Source organism: Hyla sarda, chromosome 11 (assembly GCF_029499605.1).
Source record: "Hyla sarda isolate aHylSar1 chromosome 11, aHylSar1.hap1, whole genome shotgun sequence".
NCBI classification, from domain to species: Eukaryota; Metazoa; Chordata; class Amphibia; order Anura; family Hylidae; genus Hyla; species Hyla sarda.
The window spans coordinates 55,334,869-55,358,014 of NC_079199.1; the positions used below are offsets into that span (position 1 = coordinate 55,334,869).

The 23,146-nt window shown below is 44.8% G+C and overlaps 1 protein-coding gene across 2 annotated transcripts in view; it reads right to left on the reverse strand.

The window, feature by feature from the left end:
• Positions 1-23,146, reverse strand: part of AQR (aquarius intron-binding spliceosomal factor) — a 142,285-nt gene that overhangs the window by 13,471 nt on the left and 105,668 nt on the right. For both annotated transcript variants that reach the window (XM_056545659.1, XM_056545660.1), the window contains exons 25-33: positions 22,663-22,798; positions 21,130-21,339; positions 20,623-20,760; positions 18,464-18,535; positions 11,276-11,463; positions 10,132-10,303; positions 9,773-9,943; positions 9,234-9,319; positions 62-236 (exon numbers count right to left, since the gene is read on the reverse strand). In XM_056545659.1, coding sequence (XP_056401634.1) covers positions 62-236; positions 9,234-9,319; positions 9,773-9,943; positions 10,132-10,303; positions 11,276-11,463; positions 18,464-18,535; positions 20,623-20,760; positions 21,130-21,339; positions 22,663-22,798 — 1,348 coding nt within the window. The remainder of the gene's footprint in view (positions 1-61; positions 237-9,233; positions 9,320-9,772; positions 9,944-10,131; positions 10,304-11,275; positions 11,464-18,463; positions 18,536-20,622; positions 20,761-21,129; positions 21,340-22,662; positions 22,799-23,146) is intronic.

The following is a 23,146-nucleotide window of genomic DNA, read 5'->3' on the forward strand; positions in this document are numbered from 1 at the left end:
AAAGCAAAATACTAAAGATCTGAAAAGGACTTTTTACATTACCATGGATCAGGTTACTTACCCTCCTCTGTGTTGGGAAAGATTCTCCTGGTACAATGTGGAGTCGCAGAGGGCGGGCGGTCAGTTGTCTGAACGCAGGGGTCAGCTCAAAACAATTCTGGAACAGAGAGGCTCGAGCAAATATGTAGAGTCCAAGTCGAGCTCTGGACATAGCAACAACTAAACGCCTCACATCCCTGCAAGGCAAAGAAATCACCAGTCACAAACAACCGAGCATTACAGTAACGCTGCTCAGAAATGGAAACATGTTTATATTATATTAATAAGCCTCTGGACCCGGAACATTACTGTGATATGACGTCTCTGGTAGAGGTAACACATTCCCACTATTATTTATTGCCTTTTATGCACACAGGGGCTAATACTACCTTTCCTTTCTATAAAATGTTTCTTTCACATCACCATTCCCTGACCTAATAAATGTTTCAGCACATTTATTATCTAATATGATATCTGTAAGCACAGAAATTATTGAGGATAACAATGCCTCTACCATAGAGAGATAGACATATGTGTGTCATTAAACGTGACTAATTAAATATATATTTGACTCATTAAAGTATTATGGGTGTCCTCCTATGCAAATCAAACAGCAGCACTTTGTGTACTAGAAATAGTTATATGTGAAGCTCTCATGTTACTAAAGAGGTCTAAAAGGTAGCACAAAAAAAGCACACAGAAGTAAAACAAAGTAGATTTATAAGGTAAAATAATAATAACTCCATAGTAGGTCCAGCTGGATTTCTGACCATTATTGCCCACTCCTGCAACAAGTGTCCAATCCCGCCCGATCCCGCAAACATTTTGTCACAAAGTTTAGAAATAGTACCCTTTGTGTCATTTCATCACCCACTTGTGCAATTTCAGAGGTTTGCAGGACTGTGCGGGATTTTGCAGGATCCATTGTATGTTCTGTGACCACCCACTCCAGCCCCCAAAACAACCTCATTACCGCTCCAGAAGTTTTTTATTGGCTCCCACAGGATCCCAGTCCCCATGCAGGGCTCTACTCCATAGCACAATTATCCAGACAAATATAAAAAAAAAATATATATATATATATATATATATATATATATATATATATATACACCGTATTTTTTGCTCTATAGGACGCACCGGCGTATAAGACGCACCCTTTTTTTAGGTGCAAAATCTAAAAAATAAAAGATTTTGAACCCAATAGTGGTCTTCAACCTGCAGACCTCCAGATGTTGCAAAACTACAACTCCCAGCATGCCCGGACAGCCAACGGCTGTCCGGGCATGCTGGGAGTTGTAGTTTTGCAACATCTGGAGGTCCGCAGATTGAAGACCACTGCATAGGAGGTAATACTCACGTGTCCCCACCGCTCCGGACCTGTCACCGCTGCCCTGGATGTCGCTCCATCGCTGTTGCCGTGTCCCCGTCACTCCGGAACGTCTCTGCTGCGGGCCGGGTATCCTCGCTCTCCGTGGCGGGCATCACGTCGATACGCACGCGGACGCACGTACGCGACGACGTGATGATGAGGAAGGAGAGCGCCGGCCATACAGGGGATCCCTGAACGGAGAAGACACTGAGGAAGCAGGTACGGTCCCCCCCGGTGTCCTGTAAGCACTAACCTGGCTATTCAGTCGGGCTGTTCGGGACCGCCGCGGTGAAATCGCGGCGGTCCCGAACAGCCCGGCTGCAAAGCCAGGTTAGTGTCACTTTCCCTTCAGACACTGCGGTCAGCTTTGATCGCCGCGTCTGAAGGGTTAATACAGGGCATCACCGCGATCGGTGATGTCCTGTACTAGCTTCGGGTCCCGGCTGTTGATGGACGCAGGGACCGCCGCGATAGGGGTGTATTCGCCGTATAAGACGCACCGACTTTTTCCCCCCAGTTTTGGGGAAGAAAAAGTGCGTCTTATACGGCAAAAAATACGGTGTATATATATATATATATATATATATATATATATATATATATATAAAAAATCTTGGCAATATTAAGGCTCTATTCACAATGTGACCAACACGTCATCAGAAAGCATAACATGATATAGCTAATGCCTTCTGTTCAATCCATCTCAATTGAATTTCATTTTCAAACAACAGAAATATCAAGTTTCCATCAGGCTATTTTACCTAGAAGAATAAGGTAGGCTATCCACATTTTACTGCCCAACAAGACGATTGCTATCCGGAAAAAAAACTCAAAGCCAGTGTGCCTCTACCATTTGCAAAACTACAACTCCCAGCCTTTGGCTGTCCGGGCTTGTCAAGAGTTGTAGTTTTACAAAAGCTGGATGCACTCTTGTTAGGAAATAATGACCAAAACACTGATATTACTGGGGCCATCAAATAAGCGCAGGATACTGTACGTTTGAATTGACAGAGTTTCTTTTGAAGCTTCAGATTTTAATGCTGCAGATTTCAATGTAAACTAATTGACTGGACACCGGAAACTGTACATGTGAATACACCCTAAATGTTCCTTTTTTCTAGTGTGCACAAAGCCTTAGGCTAGGGATTTCCACAAATATGTTTTATGAGATAGCCTGCTGACTGTGACTTACTTAATCATATTTTACATTGCAAGGCAAATACTGTAAAAGTTTACATTTGACAGCACAACATAAGCTGCCTGTATATCAAAAAACTTCCTTACTCTTACAGACTCGGAGGATTAGAGCTGGAGGTAGCGCACAAGTTGACAGTCATACGACTTAAGCTAACATCCCTAAACACTTGCTGAAGTCGCATGGAGGATTCCTATACTTATCTCTAGGGATTTCTTAGGCTCAGAAGATTCTGCCAACAATGCTGTTCAGGAAGTTTTAGATCAGTAAACAGACTCACTCCTTCACGGGACGTCCTCCTTCACGAACATTTACTAGCTTGTGCACGTCCTCCTGCAGCTTTGTCTATACTGTTTTTTTTTATTTTTGTTATAACCTCCATCTGGGTTTTCTATCGTCAGCCTGGGTTGTGTTCTCCTTCAGTAAGGGAATGACATAGCGCTACGTTCCTGAAGACACAGCTGAGGACATATCTAATTGCCATGTAATATCCAAGCACATTATAAACACAACTTGGTAATGGTAATAAATGTCAGGACTGTAGATTAGCCAGAGGCCAGACAGTAACTATTTTATTACTCTTTTTTATTGACACTAATAGAAAAAAAAAATCTTTCCCCGCACCTGGCTGGGTGTAGTATGTTGGAGGATATCCCATTTTAAATGGGCACTGTCATGAAAACCAAAAATTGATATGTTGTAGTACTTCAGTACTACAACATATCTCTAATATAGTTTAATTAAAAAAAGTGATTTTAAAACAGTTTAAAATCACTTTTAAATTCGGCCACTAGGGGTCGCCCTCCTAGTGGCCGAATGCATTCAGCAGTGACGTCACCACTGAATTTCGACTCGTTGAAGCCTGGCAACGAGTCGAAATTCAGGCACTGCAGTGCTCGCTCCCGCCTGTCAATCAAACAGGCGGGAGCGAGCGCTTTGAAGGAAGAAGACGCGCGCAGGCTCGGGGACAAGGTAAAGTATTATGTTCACTGTATTATGTATACTGTTCACCTATACAGTATGCCTCCAGTTCCCCCACTACAACTCCCAGCATGCCCTGGGAGTTTTAGTGGGGAAGCCTGGAGGGACACTGTATAGGTGAACTGAGGGGTAGTGGGTTGAGCGGAGCCGGGGGGGGGGGGGGGGGGTGGGATTTGCGGGCTGCTCGGCGTGGAGGGAGTACTCTGGGTGAACTAAGGGGGAGGGGGAGGGAGTTGAGTGGCGCGACGGGGGCGGGGGAGGGTTTGCGGGCTGCACGGCGGGTGATGTGCTCCGGTGTTCATCTATACAGGGTGCCTCCAGTTGTTTCCCCACTACAACTCCCAGCATGCCCTGACAGCCAATAGATGTCAGGGCAAGCTGGGAGTTGCAGTGGGGAAAAAGCTGGAGGCACCCTGTATAGGTGAACTACGGGCGGAAGTGCCGGCCCCAGCAGGCATCAGTGACGTGGTGCCTGCTGGGGAAGTCTGCCTGGTAGTGAGCACACTACCAGGCAGACAAAAAAGCGTTTTTAATATGTAAAAAAAAAAAATTAAAGGCAGGGAGGGGGTTAGGGATAGATGGGTAATAGGCAGGGACAGAAAAGAAAAAAAAAGTGATGGTGGGAGCTACCCTTTAAAGGAACGCTAATCCTAGAAATTTATTTAAAGGAAGACGGTCACCCGTTCACCCACACTATAACCCGATACACTGGTCACATGAGCGCTCGCGTGACAAACGCTTATGAATATTTAAATCTAGCTGGCAGGCCTGCCGCAAGGCAGTGCTGAAAGAGGGGGACCTTCGGAGGATCGGGGTTCCGGACTGCAGGTAGGTATAGTAGTCCGAGACCCTGCATCAGTCTCCTGTTCACCCGCACTATAAGCCAGTGTATCAGGTTATAGTGCGGGTGAACATTTTCCATTAAGTACAATAATACAGTATGAAAATAGAGATACGCGTCATTTTACAAGATTTTTTGGAGGTTCCTGAATAGGAATTTTCTCCTGGTCCTCTCAGTGTAGATGTGGAAAGTAAGTAAGGGGGTGATGTATAAATAACAATACAGAGATGCCTCCATTGAAGGGTCAGAATCACATGATCCTTCCACTTCCTCCCTAATATTTCACATGCACTAGTTTAATCACAGCAAGTCAACAAAGATATAAAAAAAAAGTAACAGAGTAACTCTAATGCTGCACATGTATCTACAGTGACCGCACATCTGCGCCTGTAACATTGGCAGTGGTTTGCTTCAGTTTACAATCTTACAGATGGTTGTACCCGTAGCAGAATATGTTAACATGAAGTATATTATATTGGTAATGAGTATGTCCATTCCGTTTTACAACATATTCAATCCAAACAAATGGGAGCTGTCAGGACACAATTATCTATATTGCAGCCCAATTAAAAGAAGGACACATGGAATTTTCAAGACAATGGAAGTCTAATTCTTTTTTGTTCTTCAAGTTCCTCTCCATAAGAAGATGCAGAAAAATAATAGAAAGTATTTGAAACCCTGCCAGGGAAAATACGTCATGTATGACAATCAGGTTTAATGCGCTGGGCACACGGCCAGATGTGGGAGGTTGTGGAGAACATATGTGGACACAACAAGTCTTCATTCTGTAAGAATAACCACATAGGCAGGTTGCATATTAATGGTATAGTCACATGGGGCAGTGGGGGTGGGCCTCTTTGCTGTACCACCACAGCCAAAAAGATAAATATTTATTTCAAAACACTATTCATTTATTTAAAGAATTTCCTTTAGCGATCTGGTTCTGGTCTTCTCACTTATGTGAACAAGGTGGAGTGGCAATACCAGACACGGCCTATAGACTGAAAGTGGTTTGTATTGTGCTCTATATTTGCTTGCTGGTTATATGGATTCTGCACTATATATAGTTTTCTGTTATACATTGCGCTTGTGTTTTACTTGTGGAATTAAACTTCTGGGGTATATGTTTTTTCTCCCTTCTGCGACCATTTTTTAGCTTTAATCACTTACTGTGGCAACTTATACCGTATTTCCGTATAAGACGCACTTTTTCTTCCCCAAAACTGGGGGGAAAAAGTCGGTGCGTCTTATATGGCGAATACACCCCTATCGCGGCGGTCCCTGCGGCCATCAACGGAAGGGACCCGCGGCTAATACAGGACATCACCGATCGCGGTGATGCCCAGTATTAACCCTTCAGATGCGGCGATCAAAGCTGACCACCGCATCTGAAGGGAAAGTGACACTAACACGGCTGTTCAGTCGGGCTGTTCGGGACCGCCACGATTTCACCGCGGCGGTCCCGAACAGCCCGACTGAATAGCCGGGTTAGTGCTTACAGGACCCCGGGAGGGACCTTACCTGCCTCCTCGGTGTCTTCTCCGTTCAGGGATCCCCTGTATGGCCGACGCTCTCCTTCCTCGTCATCACGTTATCGCGTACGTGCGACGGAGAGCGAGGATACCCGGCCGGCAGCAGAGACGTTCAGCAGCAGGACGGCAGCAGAGCGACAGGGACACGCGACCTCCAGATGTTGCCCGGCTGTCCGGGCATGCTGGGAGTTGTAGTTTTGCAACATCTGGAGGTTCGCAGGTTGAAGACCACTATTGGGTTCAAAATCTTAAAGTTTTTAGATTTTGCACCTAAAAATAGGGTGCGTCTTATACACCGGTGCGTCCTATAGGGCGAAAAATAGTATATCCTCAGCGCGCTCACTATATTGACCATTCCACATGTATTCGTCTTTTGTATACCTGTCATTAACTTTATGAAATGTTTGTTTCTTATATATGTTCTTGTAATGAGTAAATTTGAGTATTAGTAATTAATTTGTATTAGTCCAGTGATGCAGATACAAATCATAAAATGTTGCAGTATCTTGTAATATCTTTTTTTATTGGATTAACAGCATTTTGTAGAGACAAGCTTTCGGGATTCCTCCCTTTATCCAGTCCAAAGCAAATCTAAGCAGAAGACACAGGTTACATCTCACAAATATGCAGGGGTTAAGACAATACATGTGGAGAATTCACACTAAGATGGGCCATAATTGTCCTGCTATAAGAACATAGACTAGTCCAAGCACTAAACTGGATAACATCAAACTATACTCAGACTTGGAAGCATTCTTTAGGAGACTATGACTAAAAGAGTACTTTCATAAGAAAGAGGACAGTACTACAACAACCCTGGATTACAATATCAAGAAAAAGAATTCAGATTTTACCCCATCACCAGGACGCAACAGCAAACTGGACAGCTACATTTCAAGTTTCAGACTAAGAACAGCATCCTTAGTCACAAAACACCATTATTAAACTAACTACAATCTCTCAAAACTAGAAACAGACACCATCAAAAACTTAAGGTATAATGAAACCATAACAATCAATCCAGCAGACAATGGAGGAGCAGTAGTGATAATGAACACTGAGGATTACATCAAAGAGGGAACCAGACAATTGTCAGACACTACATACTACAAGAAACAGAAGACCCCACCACTGAGTATAGTCTGATGTCATCCAGTTTAGTGCTTGGACAAGTCTCATGGAATTGAAGAAATTGATCGAATCCTTCCCAATAGAGTCACAGAAAGGATAAGGGACACTCATACCAACAAATCTCATTACAGGGACATTCTATATGCCAGGCAGACCAATAATAACAGGTATGGACACATTAACAGAACAGATCTATGGCTTGGTAGAAAACCTATAAAGCCCTTTGTCAAAAACACCAGCAGCTTCATACAGGACACCACTGACTTTTTTTATAACAAACTCAATCAGATTACAAACTTTCCTGCCAACTCCAAATTAGTAACAATGGAAGTAGAATCCCTGTACAGCAACATCCCACACATAGATGGAATTGATGCCTGCTCACTGTTCCTCTCATCCCAAACCCACAACCGTAAATACAGCCCTGGAGCCATCACTAAAATCATAGAATTCATCCTAACACACAACTACTTCAGCTTCAACAGTGACATATATCTACAAATGATGGGCACTGCAATGGGGACCAGGATGGCACCACAATATGCCAACCTATTCATGGCTGACCTTGAACAACGATTTCTAGACACACAACTTCACAAACCCTACAGATACTACCGTTATATCGATGATATTTTCATCATTTGGACAGAAGGAAAAGAAACACTCAAAGTTTCATGATGCCCTTAAACACATTTAATCCATCTATCAAACTCAAAATGGACTTCTCTACAGAAAGTGTAAACTTCCTGGACACTACTGTCACAATATACAGGAACACACTACAAACGTCTGTGTACAGAAAACCCACAGACCGGTCCAGCTATCTACATGAATCCAGTTTCCATCCTTTACACACAAAGAAAGGCATCATATACAGCCAAGCTACCAGGCACCATTGCATCTGCTCCAACCCCGAGACACACATCTATAAACACTGTCTGAGAAATTCAAACAAAAAGGATACAATCCAAGGACAATCAATAGGAAAATACACTCTGCCCTTCACGGGAACACCTGCTACGATACAGAGAGCTACAACTATCACACACGTACCACTGGTAGCCACATACAATCCGGTCCTTGAAGAAATATGCAAAATTATCAAGGACCTGCAGCAGATATTGGCGGAAGATGAAATGCTAAAATAAATCTTCCCTGAACCTCCCATCTTGGCCTTCAAACAACCACACAATTTACAACAAAAGCTGGTCAGCTGAAAATTACCTACAGAAAGAACAGACACTGGGACCAAACCTCGCTGTAAACTCATATCTGCCCCAAGATGGAAGCCACCCAACAATAACAAGACATATAACATTAGGGGACTATACTCCTGCACATCCCCAAATGTGGTCTACATGATACAATGCACCAAGTGTGACATGAGATGCTACATTGGTGAAACCAGCCGGAAACTCAACGAAAGGATGAATCTACACAGACATTCCATCAACCGCCATAAAGAAAAGGACTACTGCACCCCAGTTGGACACGTTTTTACCCAAACAGGCCACTCCATACATGACCTTACAATCAGGATACTGAGAGGGAATTTCAAAAACACACAAGAGAGAAAGACATTTGAAGCTAAAATTCCAAAAACAGGGGACTCAATGTGGATTTGAGTTTTTATCTCATTATCAAAATTTCTTATAACCTGTACTGGATTCTCTTTTGCATCTCATCTTGTCCTGTAATTATCAGTGTCTCCGCTGCTCCCCCCCCCCTTTTCTCATACTTTTCTATTTAGTCTATGTTCCTATAGCTGGACAATTTATGGCCCATCTTAGTGTGAATTCTCCACATCTCTAGTCTTAACCCCTGCATATTTGTGAGATGTAACCTGTGTCCTCTGCTTGTGAGCTTAGATTTGCTTTGGACTTGATAAAGGGAGGAATCCCGAAAGCTTATTTCTACAAAATGCTGTTAGTCCAATAAAAAAGGTATTACAAGATACTGCAACATTTTTTGATTTGCTTCTTATAATTATGTATTTCAATAAAAAAAAACTGTTTTATTTAGTTTATTTTTATGTGTGATAATTTTTTTGGTTATATATCTGCTCCAGTATATACAGACACAAACACAATGTTATATTGGAGACAGGTACAGTGGATTATATTTCACAAGGCTGCTGCTTACCTCAGGTGACCCACAGCCTTGGTTCTGACAAGTGACAAGATAATATAGTCATTCTGTTGTCCCTGGAATCTGTCCACAGTGGTGACCTACAAGAATAAAAACAGGATTATTCTTGTTCTAGAGGGTAATGCTGAATCTTGGAAGAAGAATACATCTTTGTGTCTGTAACCCAATGTCTGATAATGCAATGACAGCATGTTCAGTAGATATAAAATTGTCTCTTTATTAATTCAGAATACATTAAAAGACCGTACTTAACATAAGCTGATGCCAGCTTCACAATACAGCGAATACTGCGGCATAACCACACTTCAAATCATACCTTAAAGTTTTGTCATATCTCCCTGAGCACAACACTGCTAGCAGAGAGGCTCAGAATATGGACTGGGTATGGACTTAAATAGTCCATACAAATAGGACAATCAGGAATTTGAAATGATTCGTATTGTTCCTACTTCAAGACCATCAAGCTTTCTAGATGTTTTTACCCCTATAAGAATGTATCAATGTATGTAATGGTTCATTCACTTAATACTCACCTTACTAGGCTGGCCAATCACAGGGTTCTTGCCACAGCGCTGGTTGATGATGTCACGAATAAGATGTTTCTGTCCGTTGTATGTGGTCAGGATGCTGATACGATTAGCAGGATATCCAAGCAGACGCATATACATGAACAAGGCAACTGCATACTCCGCCTCAGCAAGATTCTGAATCAGACAAACATATAAATATTCTGTACTTAATATTGTACAGCTTTTGCATCCTTACAAGACAGTGTTATATATTTTTCTATGAACATCCACTCATTCAGAATTCCTGATGAACTGGCACATTTTAAGTTCTAATGATGCTGGATTAAAGGAATTTTCCTACAAATCAACAGGTGACCTTTTACCTGGTAAAAATAGGGATTGGGCTCAGACTCCCCTACTCCATTAAAGTCTTCGACGTTTATAAGTTGGAAGTCATACAGGAATCCAGCATTGGCAGCTCTGAATGCAGGCAGCAGTTGCACATGAGGTAGGTTCCCCAAACTCTTGTACCGCCAGTTATAGAGATTGCACAAACTAGAACAGAAAAAGGTAAAGTTTATTAAACATAATGGAGAATATTTACTCATTCTGTCTAATACTTAGCGAGTGCTATATTAAATGGTAGTATACTTCAATGTAAATAGGGCAAAAGTAATGCCCAGTAGTGGGTCTCCACACATGCACACATGGGCATTACTTGTTAGACACACACGGGTCTCCACACACGGGCATTACACCGCTAGAAATCATTCAGCCATACAGATATCATGCAGCTATCTGGTGCGAGGGTTGTTGGTAGGTATTCACATCTGTAAGGCTGCATGATATCTGTAAGGCTGCATGATTTTTAGCAGCCTGCTCTCCTTGTGAGGAGACCCACTACTATGCATTAATGACTTGTACCTTATTACTTCACATTGAAGTATAATTCAATTTTACCATTTTTTATAGCACTCGCTATTTCTAATGCAGCCAATGTCACTTTGCAAATATACATATAAGGTCTTTATTCCCTTGTTGCTAAGCCACGTTCCTAGGGCTTAGCAACAAGGGAAAAGGCAATGTACAATAAGTGTGTTTTGCCCAAAGGCTGGAATAAAGGGAACCTGTCACATTAAAAATGAAGTCCACTGGAAGTATAACATTTTAGATCAGGAAAAGCTGAGCAGATTAATATATATTTTTGTAGGCAAAGTTCTCCAATATCTTGTAAATTATCCATGGAAATCTCTGCTTATTCTGGGCTAAATAGTCATTCAGTGGTCGTACTCAGTAAGTGAAAGCTGTGTGTGTATAGCATATAGAGAGCGCTGTCAATCACTGAGTAGGACTGCTCACTTGACTACTTAGACCAGAATGGGCAGAAATTTACATGAGGAAATGACAAGTTATCCTGGAACTTTTCCTACAGAACTTTAAATCAATCTGCTCAGTTCCTCTTGCTCTGTAACACAATGTTTGCAGGTTGGTCTCCCTTTAAGGTGAAAAAAAGCTAAAAACTAAAACCTTGCTCTGGCTCTTCCTTGGGCATCGAGGTCCACAGTTGGCACACCAAGCCTAACAAACCGCGTGAAGAGTGACTGCTCCATGTTTGAGTATTTCTGGAAGGCCATGTTCTTGATTACAGGTGGCAATTGGTGATGGTCTCCAATCATGATCCATCGCTTCAACCGACTGAAACCATCTTCTGGGTTCTACAAAGGGACAATAAAATCACATGCAATCTTAGGAAACGAACAGACATGATTAAAGGGGTACTCCGGCGCTTAGACATGTTATCCCCTATCCAAAGGGGACTAAGATAGTTAAAGTGCAGAAGAAAGACATAATGGGGGTACTCACGGTTCTTCGTTCTTTATTCAGGTAGCGGATGGACACATGTTCCGGCGGGGCACCAGGAGCGAGCGTGTGGGACTATAGCTATTTCGTGCCGATCCCGGCACTTCGTCATGTCAGGTGTGACCTGAGGAAATGCCGGGATCGGCACGAAATAGCTATAGTCCCACACGCTCGCTCCTGGTGCCCCGCCGGAACATGTGTCCATCCGCTACCTGAATAAAGAAACCTGCATTGAACGAAGAACCGTGAGTGCCCCCGTCATTACTTCTGCATTGTTGAGATTGCCGTATCTCTATGCGGGTTGTGCACCGGGTGAAGTTCATAGCGACAGGTGTTGCCGTACCACTGCACTAGCCAAGTGTACCCACGACCACTTTATGTAGCTTTTCACCAGTGCCAGCTTCAGTATCTTGCCTTAGATATAAGATAGTTAAAATGTTTGTTATTTTATTAGTCAGGCTGGGACAATAGGAAAATAGTACATTTTACCGGAAAAGCCCTTTAAATGATTGGAGGCTCACTACCACCCTAGCAGATTGGTTACTGGTGACAAGACCAGGCTGTTTTACCACCTCTCTTGTGGGTTATTTGAAGCAGGTCAGATACCAAAAAGAAAATCATACAGTAAGATTTATGACAGAATTTATAAAGTGAACCCCTAAATAACAATTTAGGCTTTATTTCGAGATGATTTTTTATTTTGACATTCAGGCTGCAAAAGCTTTTTTTTCTTCTTCGACATACATAGCGTACAGTAGCTGTGTAAAGTCTTGATTTTTACGGGAAAACCTTAAAAATTTTGTCTTTATATAGCTACTGTATGTTAACCTTTTAGCATACCACATTATGGTTATGTTCACACTATAGTATATACCCCATGTATATGTAATGGCATGCTAAAAACTGATTTTGCTGATGTTTACTAGGGATGTCCCGATACAGATACTGGTATCGGGGCCGATACTAGCCATTTACATGGTATCGGGGACTCATTTAATGTCCCCGATACCATGTCCGATACCTGGTGCCATTCTGCTGCCCCGTTCTCCGGTCCTCCCGTCTGCTTCATAGTGTTCCATGGAGGAAAATGTGACACACATGTCACTCCGCCTCCTCCCCTGCGCCCAGCGTAACGCTACGGAGGAAGCGGAGTGACGTGTATGTAACATGCTCCTCCATAGGACGACATGATGTGGACCGGGAGGACGGAAGAACGCGGCAGCCGAGCAGTAGCACCCGACGGAGGACAGCCGCAGGTGAGCTGTGTGCTGCTCCTAATGTCTACAGGGGGGCCCTGCTGCTGCTGTCTACAGGGGGGCCCTGCTGCTGCTGTCTACAGGGGGGCCCTGCTGCTGCTGTCTACAGGGGGGCCCTGCTGCTGCTGTCTACAGGGGGGCCCTGCTGCTGCTGTCTACAGGGGGGCCCTGCTGCTGCTGTCTACAGGGGGGCCCTGCTGCTGCTGTCTACAGGGGGGCCCTGCTGCTGCTGTCTACAGGGGGGCCCTGCTGCTGCTGTCTACAGGGGGGCCCTGCTGCTGCTGTCTACAGGGGGGCCCTGCTGCTGCTGTCTACAGGGGGGCCCTGCTGCTGCTGTCTACAGGGGGGCCCTGCTGCTGCTGTCTACAGGGGGGCCCTGCTGCTGCTGTCTACAGGGGGGCCCTGCTGCTGCTGTCTACAGGGGGGCCCTGCTGCTGCTGTCTACAGGGGGGCCCTGCTGCTGCTGTCTACAGGGGGGCCCTGCTGCTGCTGTCTACAGGGGGGCCCTGCTGCTGCTGTCTACAGGGGGGCCCTGCTGCTGCTGTCTACAGGGGGGCCCTGCTGCTGCTGTCTACAGGGGGGCCCTGCTGCTGCTGTCTACAGGGGGGCCCTGCTGCTGCTGTCTACAGGGGGGCCCTGCTGCTGCTGTCTACAGGGGGGCCCTGCTGCTGCTGTCTACAGGGGGGCCCTGCTGCTGCTGTCTACAGGGGGGCCCTGCTGCTGCTGTCTACAGGGGGGCCCTGCTGCTGCTGTCTACAGGGGGGCCCTGCTGCTGCTGTCTACAGGGGGGCCCTGCTGCTGCTGTCTACAGGGGGGCCCTGCTGCTGCTGTCTACAGGGGGGCCCTGCTGCTGCTGTCTACAGGGGGGCCCTGCTGCTGCTGTCTACAGGGGGGCCCTGCTGCTGCTGTCTACAGGGGGGCCCTGCTGCTGCTGTCTACAGGGGGGCCCTGCTGCTGCTGTCTACAGGGGGGCCCTGCTGCTGCTGTCTACAGGGGGGCCCTGCTGCTGCTGTCTACAGGGGGGCCCTGCTGCTGCTGTCTACAGGGGGGCCCTGCTGCTGCTGTCTACAGGGGGGCCCTGCTGCTGCTGTCTACAGGGGGGCCCCGCTGCTGCTGCTAAAGGGGGGCCCCGCTGCTGCTGCTGTCGTCTAAAGGGGGGCGTTGCTGCTGTCTAAAGGGGGCCCCTGCTGCTGCTGTCTAAAGGGGGCCCCTGCTGCTGCTGTCTAAAGGGGGCCCCTGCTGCTGCTGTCTAAAGGGGGCCCCTGCTGCTGCTGTCTAAAGGGGGCCCCTGCTGCTGTCTAAAGGGGGGCCCTGCTGCTGTCTACAGGGGGGCCCTGCTGCTGTCTACAGGGGGGCCCTGCTGCTGTCTACAGGGGGGCCCTGCTGCTGTCTACAGGGGGGCCCTGCTGCTGCTGCTGTCTACAGGGGGGCCCTGCTGCTGCTGCTGTCTACAGGGGGGCCCTGCTGCTGCTGTCTACAGGGGGGCCCTGCTGCTGTCTACAGGGGGGCCCTGCTGCTGTCTACAGGGGGGCCCTGCTGCTGTCTACAGGGGGGCCCTGTTGCTGCTGCTGTCTAAAGGGGGGCACTGCTGCTGCTGTCTAAAGGGGGGCCCCGCTTCTGCTGCTGTCTAAACGGCGGGGCCCTGCTGCTGCTGCCTAAATGGCGGGGCCCTGCTGCTGCTGCCTAAACGGGGGGAGGGGGGCCTACTGCTGCTGTCTAAACGGGGGGGGGGGCCTGCTGCTGTCTAAACGGGGCCCACTGTCTAAAGGGGGGGCTGCTGTCTATAGGGGGGCTGCTGTCTACAAGGGGGGGCTGCTACTAATGACTGCCAGGGGGCTGCTGCTAATGTCTGCAAGGGGATACTACCTACTATTAAAGACATTCTTACAGCAGAGTCACCTGCAAAAACTTGAATCTATAGGTAGATAGTGCAGGTGACCCGGTTTCTACCGCTGCTCACCATGTGGTCATTAGTCTCGCCGCCAATGCAAATTCCGTGTTCTGTCCAATGGAGAAGAGAGAAATCTTGGCTCATACTACAGCAGCCGCCTCCATTGTACACAACAAGGACCCACATATACGGTAAACAGCGCCAGAAACTGCGTCACCCTGGTGTCAGATTCCCTTTAAAATAAAAGTACTCGTACTTGGTATTGGCGAGTACTAGAATTAAAGTATCGGTACTCGTATTCGGTCTTAAAAAAAATGGTATCGGGACATCCCTAATTTTTACCACAGAATCCTTTTCCAATTATAAAACAAAGTATACGGAGAAATGAATGGAAAAAGAGTTCCTCTCAATGACGGCGCTGGTCCAGGATTGAATGAAATTGTTTTATTATATACATAGTTTCGGGATCGAAACGCGTTGCACCGTATATAATAAAACAATTTCATTCAATCCTGGACCAGCGCCGTCATTGAGAGGAACTCTTTTTCCATTCATTTCTCCTTATACCTTGCTACCGGGGAGACTGACGTCACCCCGGGAAGTTCCTCGTGGCAGATGTCTGGCTTCTCATTCACTCCAGACGCCACTGTAGGTGTTGTGCTCTGAGCGCAACACCCAAGGGTAAGGACCCATCTTTTGTTTCACCCTGATTTATCTCCCCAAACGGTCCTCACTAGGGGCGCACCTATTGTGTTTTTTAATTATTTTGAATTAATTATAAAACAAAAACACAGCGCAACATATACTTTTTTTTCTGCTGTTTACAATAGTTTAGTCGACTACACCTTTTCATACAGAAAAATTTAAAGTAATGAAAAAGAAAGTGTAATTACAAAACAGAATTACTTCTTGTTATAGGGTAAATGATCCTACGCAACAACATACACTGCTCAAAAAAATAAAGGGAACACTTAAACACCACAATGTAACTCCAAGTCAATCACACTTCTGTGAAATGACACTGTCCACTCAGGAAGCAACACTGATTGACAATCAACTTCACATGCTGTTGTGCAAATGGAACAGACAACAGGTGGATATAGGCAAATAGCAAGACATCCCGAATAAAGGAGTTGTTCTGCAGGTGGTGACAACAGACCACTTCTCAGTTCCTATGCTTCCTGGCTGATGTTTTAGTCACTTTTGAATGCTGGCGGTGCTTTCACTCTAGTGGTAGCATGAGATGGAGTCTACAACCCACACAAGTGGCTCAGGTAGTGCAGCTCATCCAGGATGGCCCATCAATGCGAGCTGTGGCAAGAAGGTTTGCAGTGTCTGTCAGGGTAGTGTCCAGAGCAGGGAGGCACTACCATAAGACAGGCCAGTACATCAGGAGATGTGGAGGAGGCCATAGGAGGGCAACAACCCAGCAGCAGGACAACTAGATCCACCTTTGTGCAAGGAGGAGCAATGCCAAAGCCCTGCAAAATGACCTCCAGCAGGCCACAAATGTGCACATGTCCACTCAAATGGTCAGAAACAGACTCCATGAGGGTGGTATGAGGGCCCAACGTCCACAGGTGGGGGTTGTGCTTACAGGCCAACACCGTGCAGGACATTTGGCATTTTCCAGAGAACACCAAGATTGGCAAATTCGCCACTGGTGCCCTGTGCTCTTCACAGATTAAAGCAGGTTCACACTGAGTACATGTGACAGACGTGACAGAGTCTGGAGACGCTGTGGAGAACGTTCTGCTGCCTGCAACATCTTCCAGCATGACCGGTTTGGCGCTGGGTCAGTAATGGTGTAGCGTGGCATTTCTTTGGGTGGGCCGCACAGTCCTCCATGTGCTTGCCAGAGGTAGCCTAACTGCCATTAGGTACAGAGTTGAGATCCTCAGACCCCTTGTGAGGCCATATGCTGGTGCAGTTGGCCCTGGGTTCCTCCTAATGCAAGACAATGCTAGACCTCATGTGGCTGGAGTGTGTCAGCAGTTCCTGCATGAGGAAGGCATTGATGCTATGGACTGGCCCGCCAGTTCCCCAGACCTGAATACGATTGAGCATATCTAGGACATCATGTCTCCCTCCATCCACCAACGCCACGTTGCACCACAGACTGTCCATGAGTTGGCGGATGCTTTAGTCCAGGTCTGGGAGGACATCCCTCAGGAAACCATCCTCCATCTCATCAGGAGCATGTCCAGGCATTGTAGGGAGGTCATGCGGGCACATGGAGGTCACACACACTACTGAGCCTCATTTTGACTTGTTTTAAGGACATTACATCAAAGTTGGATCAGCCTGTAGTTTGATTTTCCACTTTGATTTTGAGTGTGACTCCATATCCAGACCTCCATGGGTTGATAAATTTGATTATTGATTTGATAATTTTTGTGTGATTTTGTTGTCAGCACACTCAACTATGTAAAGAGGAAAGTATTTCATACGATTAGTTCATTCAGATCTAGGATGTGTTATCTTAGTGTTCCCTTTATTTTTTTGAGTAGTATTTACCACAAGAAAATTAGTGTATTTAGATAAAAAAATATATATTTAACTGAAGCAATCAAAAAACAAACAAGACATCTTAAAAACATTAAAATAAAAGAGGAACCCTAATTTAACAGAGAAATCTGTACCCATAAAGTGTGTTTAGCATTGGCAGTCGCATACACAGTAGATCAATAATTGCTGATGCATACAACTATAACTTAGTGTCATTACTTTCATGTCCTGCCCCAATCTAAAACACACAGATTTAACATCAGGTCAAAATGCATTAGGAAAACATAAATATACATTTCATGCCTAATATATACCAATCATAATAGAGACACCACCATTTTTTCTCTAGGTTCTCTAGATTTGGGGTTTTCTATGGAACTAATTTCTATTTTAAAGGGGTTATACAGTTATACTGGCTCCAGAAAGTTAAACAGATTTGTAAATTACTTCTATTAAAATATCTTAATCCTTTCAGTACTTATGAGCTTCTGAAGTTAAAGTAACGACTTCTCGGGAACCGCCCAGTTTAGAAGAGGTTTGCTATGGGGATTTGGTTCTAAACTGGGCGTTTCATGAAACAGGTGTCATCAGAGAGCACTTAGACAGAAAAGAACAACCTTAACTTCAGAAGCTCAAGTACTGAAAGGATTAAGATTTTTTTTTTAAAGAAGTAATTTACAAATCTGCTAACTTTCTGGATCCAGTTGATATATAAAAAAAAGTTTTTCCCTGGATAACCCCTTTAATGTGTTTTTTTTTCTGTGAATTTTAGATGCATTGTCTGCCTTTTGATTTCTTCAATAAAATATCTTTTGAACTAGAAATCGTAAAATGGAAACACAAAATGCAGTGTGAACTTAGCCATATTGAATTATAGCAATTCAAATTTTGCAAAGAAATGTGGATTTATACTAAGATTGTTATGGCTTTATGATGACTTGTTTAAGGGAAGACAATACGAGGCCAATACGTGACCTGTGTACACAGGAAGTGCTAATGAACTTTCAGAACCTCAACCCTGAAAGATGATGAAAGATCAGAAACAAGACACCACCATTCATCTCTGTCTATGAACACTTCATGTTAACCTTGTGATACACAGCACAGCATATTTAGCAACACTGAAGTGCCTTGGTATAGACTTTCTGGTGAACTGTTATTACAGCAAAGTTCAGGAGGTCAGGGGATCCTATATTGTACCTGCAGGAGGAGAGGAATGAAGGTCTCAATTTCTAGGATCTGTGCAGCTTCTTCCATCAGGATGTTATCATACTGCATAGGAAAGACAGGAACCAAGAGTCAGCAAGATAGGAGTGAGAACTTCAAGGTGACCGTCTGCCGACGTTTTACATAACAGTCTGAAGCTGCAAAAACATCTGGGCCAATAACAAAATAAAGCATTTTTGTTGCTAATGCAGGTAACAATGCCAAATGAGTGTGGATGGGATTACCTTAAAAAACCTCACACAAAAAGTCAGTGGCTGGCACATTACAGTTTCTAGACAACCTGTTACCTGTCATCTTAAAGGAAAACTGTCATATGTTTTGTCCCGCACTATCCACGGGTACCTGTGGATAGTGCGGGAGACGCTGAACATTTTGAGACCTACCTTGCCCGGATACGCTGCGCCGTTCGCCCGTTATAGCTGGTTTTCGGTATATTCAAAATAGCTGCTAACTGGCACAAGTGGGGTTACTGCCTTCAACTGGCACTGTGACGTAACCGCCGCCCGGCCCTCAGCACCGCTGGCTAATGAATATTCATACATTATCTTACGTCTCATCTCGGCCGAGTCCTGGACGATACTGCGCATGCACCCTTACTCCAGCGCTGCTCCGGACAAATGAAGCAATGCTGAAGACCGCTTCCGGGTATAGTAGGAAATCCCGCGCATGTGCAGTATCATCCAGGACTCGGCCGACATGAGACAGAGAGTGTAAGACAACGTATGAATATTCATTAGCCAGCAGTGCTGTGGGCGGGGCGGCGGTTACGTCACAGTGCCAGTTGAAGGCAGTAACCCCGCCTGTGCCAGTTAGCAGCTAATTTGAATATACCGAAATCAAGCTATAACGGGCGAACGGCGCAGCGGATTCGGGCAACTTAGGACTCAAAATGTTCAGTGTCTCCCGCACTATCCACAGGTACCTGCGGGACAAAACATATGACAGTTTTCCTTTAACTTGTCAGGTTAATCAATAGAAGCTACTTCTGACTTATACAAACACAAAAACACATACATACATACACATATATTTATATATATATATATATATATATATATATATATATATATATATTTACAAAGAATAAGTCAGCCAGCACTTTAGTTGATACCAAACTATTATATGGACCTGGCCTACAGGTGCACGCTACTAGGCTAGATATACAGCAACAGAAGAATGCAGCAGCACACTGCCAGCACAAGGACATAGGTGAAACATGAAAATGCAGTTAAAACATGGAGAGCTATACAGCTATGGTGTAATAGATGCAAATGTGAAACTATGAAATAGTGAGGCACTTAGCTCGCAAATTTGTCTCCGCCGGCGGTCAAATAGCTTGGACCGTCCCACCGCGATAAGGTGGCCTCATTCTTCTGTTGCTGTATATCTAGCCTAGTAGCGTGCACCTGTAGGCCAGGTCCATATAATAGTTTGGTATCAACTAAAGTGCTGGCTGACTTATTCTTTGTCTGTATTGCACATACGGGGGAGTGGCTACCTCCATGTTGGCCTTGCACCCCACCCACCTCTATCAGGTGTATATAAGGTGTCTTGGATGTTCCAGATCCTGCCATGCTTACTGAATTGTTCACAGAGGCATATTCACAGTGTAGGGTCCGTCCCAATGAGGCCACCTTATCGCGGTGGGACGGTCCAAGCTATTTGACCGCCGGCGGAGACAAATTTGCGAGCTAAGTGCCTCACTATTTCATAGTTTCACATTTGCATCTATTACACCATAGCTGTATAGCTCTCCATGTTTTAACTGCATTTTCATGTTTCACCTATATCCTTGTGCTGGCAGTGTGCTGCTGCATTCTTCTGTTGCTATATATATATATATATATATAAAAAAAAAAAATTTTCTCCATTTATTTGTAAAGGTCAGAACTAGCTAAATGTTTTCATAATTTCTGTGATTATTATTATTGTTGTTTAAACTCTTTCTGGTTCAAATCCAACTAAGGACAACGCCTGTAACGAGTTTGTATGTTCTCCCTGTGTTTGCGTGCGTTTCCTCACACACACTAAAACTGAGTTTACATTGTGAGCCTCAATGGGGACAGGGACCAATTTGCGGGTACAACGCTGCTGAATCTGAGTGCGCTATATAAAGAATTATTATTATTTACCTTGAAACCTAGATCCACGAGGTCATGACGTTTTAGAGCTGCATGGGTACATGTCATGGCAATGATCTTGGCTTCCTTTACAAGGAGATACTTTGAACGATCCAGACCACTGCGCAGCAACTCAAAGGCCCGGAATTCCTTAAGAGGTAATAAAGCAAGTTAAGGTCATTGTAGCCTGCCTGGCCTCCATTACAATATTTGTAACACTTGTGATTGACTTAAATGTCAAAATAACACTGGGCAGGTGTAATGAAATCAAATGTAGATAACACCAAACACAGGTAAGGTTTTTGGATTCAAGCTCACCCTAGCTCCAACTACTGATGCATATGTTATCAATAAATACCAGTTGCTGTGCTCCAGGTTCACTTCTGCATCAAGGGTGTCTATTTAGCCTTTACTACTGACACAATCATCTAATTGTGCACGTGTTAAGCATTTTCTGTTTAGTGTAGTGTTTGTAGTGTATACCAAATTACTGGGAAAGATTATTCTTACATTACCCACCTCCAGCTGAGTGAATATTTTTTTTATATGTCTAAAACATCCTTCAGCAATCTCCATATCCTCCTGATAAAAACGTCCTTTAAATATAGGTTGGGGTGCGTTGGAAAAGTATTGGTGGAAAGGAAAGAATTTGGCAATGTCACCGACATCAGGGGCTTGGGATGATTTGGTCTTCATCTTGCTCTGGTAAGCCTCCCATCGTGACATTATCTGTGAGGATACCATAAAAACACCACACATTTATATTTTGGATAGAAATCTGAAAATGATTCTCAAATTCTGCATGAACGCTGGTCTTCTGTAAACAACTGTTCTTTAAATAGAAGCCATGCAAATTAATGGCCTGTCAATGTAATGTATAGACGGATGGCTTTGGAGTGATCCCTCATGATGACATCCACATACCGAAATAGGACATATGATCAGGGGTTGTTTTCATGAGTCGCAAGAAGACAACCGTGCTCCAGAGTACCGTATTTTTCGTCATATAAGACGCTCTGGCATATAAGACGCACCCAATTTTAAAGGATAAAAATCCAGAAAATAAAGATTCTGAACCAAATACAATGTAAAGTATAGGACAGTGATCTTCAACCTGCGGACCTTCAGATGTTGCAATGCTACAACTCCCAGCATGCCCGGACAGCCGTTGGCTGTCCGGGCATGCTGGGAGTTGTAGTTTTGCCACATCTGGAGGTCCGCAGGTTGAAGACCACTGGTATAGGAGGTAGTACTCACGTGTCCCCGCCGCTCCGGACCGTCACCGCTGCCCTGGATGTCGCCCTCCATCGCTGTCGCCGCGTCCCCGTCGCTCCGGAACGTCTCTGCTGCCCGGTATCCTCGCTCTCCGTGATGACGACGAAGGAGAGCGCCGGCCATGCAGGAGATCCCGTCACGGAGCAGACACCGAGGAGGCAGGTAAGGTCCCTCCTGGTGTCCTGTAAGCTGTTTGGGAGGCCGCGATTTCACCGCGGCGATCCCGAACAGCCTGACTGAGCAGCCGGGTTAGTGTCACTTTCGCTTCAGACACGGCAGTCCGCTTTGATCACCGCGTCTGAAGGGTTAATACAGGGCATCACCGTGATCGGCGATGTCCTGTATTAGCCGCGGGTCCCTGCCGTTGATGGCCGCCGGGACCGCCGCGATAGGACAGGGTTTTAATGTGCATTTGCCGTATAAGACGCACCAACTCCCCCCCCCCACAGTTTTGGGGAAGAAAAAGTGCGTCTTATATGGCGAAAAATACGGTATATGTCTTATTAGTGCATGCAGACATCATACACAGGTTTTTCTGCATGGGATTCCATCTAATAGAGTGGAAGGCAACAAAGACATTATATTACATTTTAATTGTGTTTTTACTATTGCAATATGGCACTTGCAAGAAGTTGTATGTACAAATCAGTTGTAACAACATATACATAAATTAGATGAAGTTATCATGTACAATTAATCTCCTTAGAAAACTGCCAAAACTAGCTAGCAGATGGAAAAGAATCTTAACACACGTGATTTATAAAACATGCTTTTTACCTGGTACAAAAAGAAGTGGCCAGCTGTCTCACATGTATAGGACACATCCCCGGGAACCCCTAGACTTTCCTGTAGACGTCCGACTTCATTCAGTAACTCCAGTCTCCGTGCCAGCACATAATTAACTCGCCCATACCTGATAAAATACAAATCTACAATTTATAATGCACAGCATTCACTATGGTCACAGACAACACACGATAAGAGGTAACACTGCATAGATCTAAAGTGTACAAATACTCTGCCTCAACATAAAACCACCCTGTTTATAGGTAAAGAGCAATAACCAATATTACTATTATATTAGTAACCATTATTTTATCAGATGGTTTACAGCAAATTATTATAGCTCTTAGATAGTTGTTTTATAATACAAACAGGCATTTATTTTGGTGCACTTATCAATGATTTATTATGCTCTTCTGGGTATATGGTGTATTTGTTTACATGTGTATTGTTTAAACGTATATGCAGCTGTTTATGT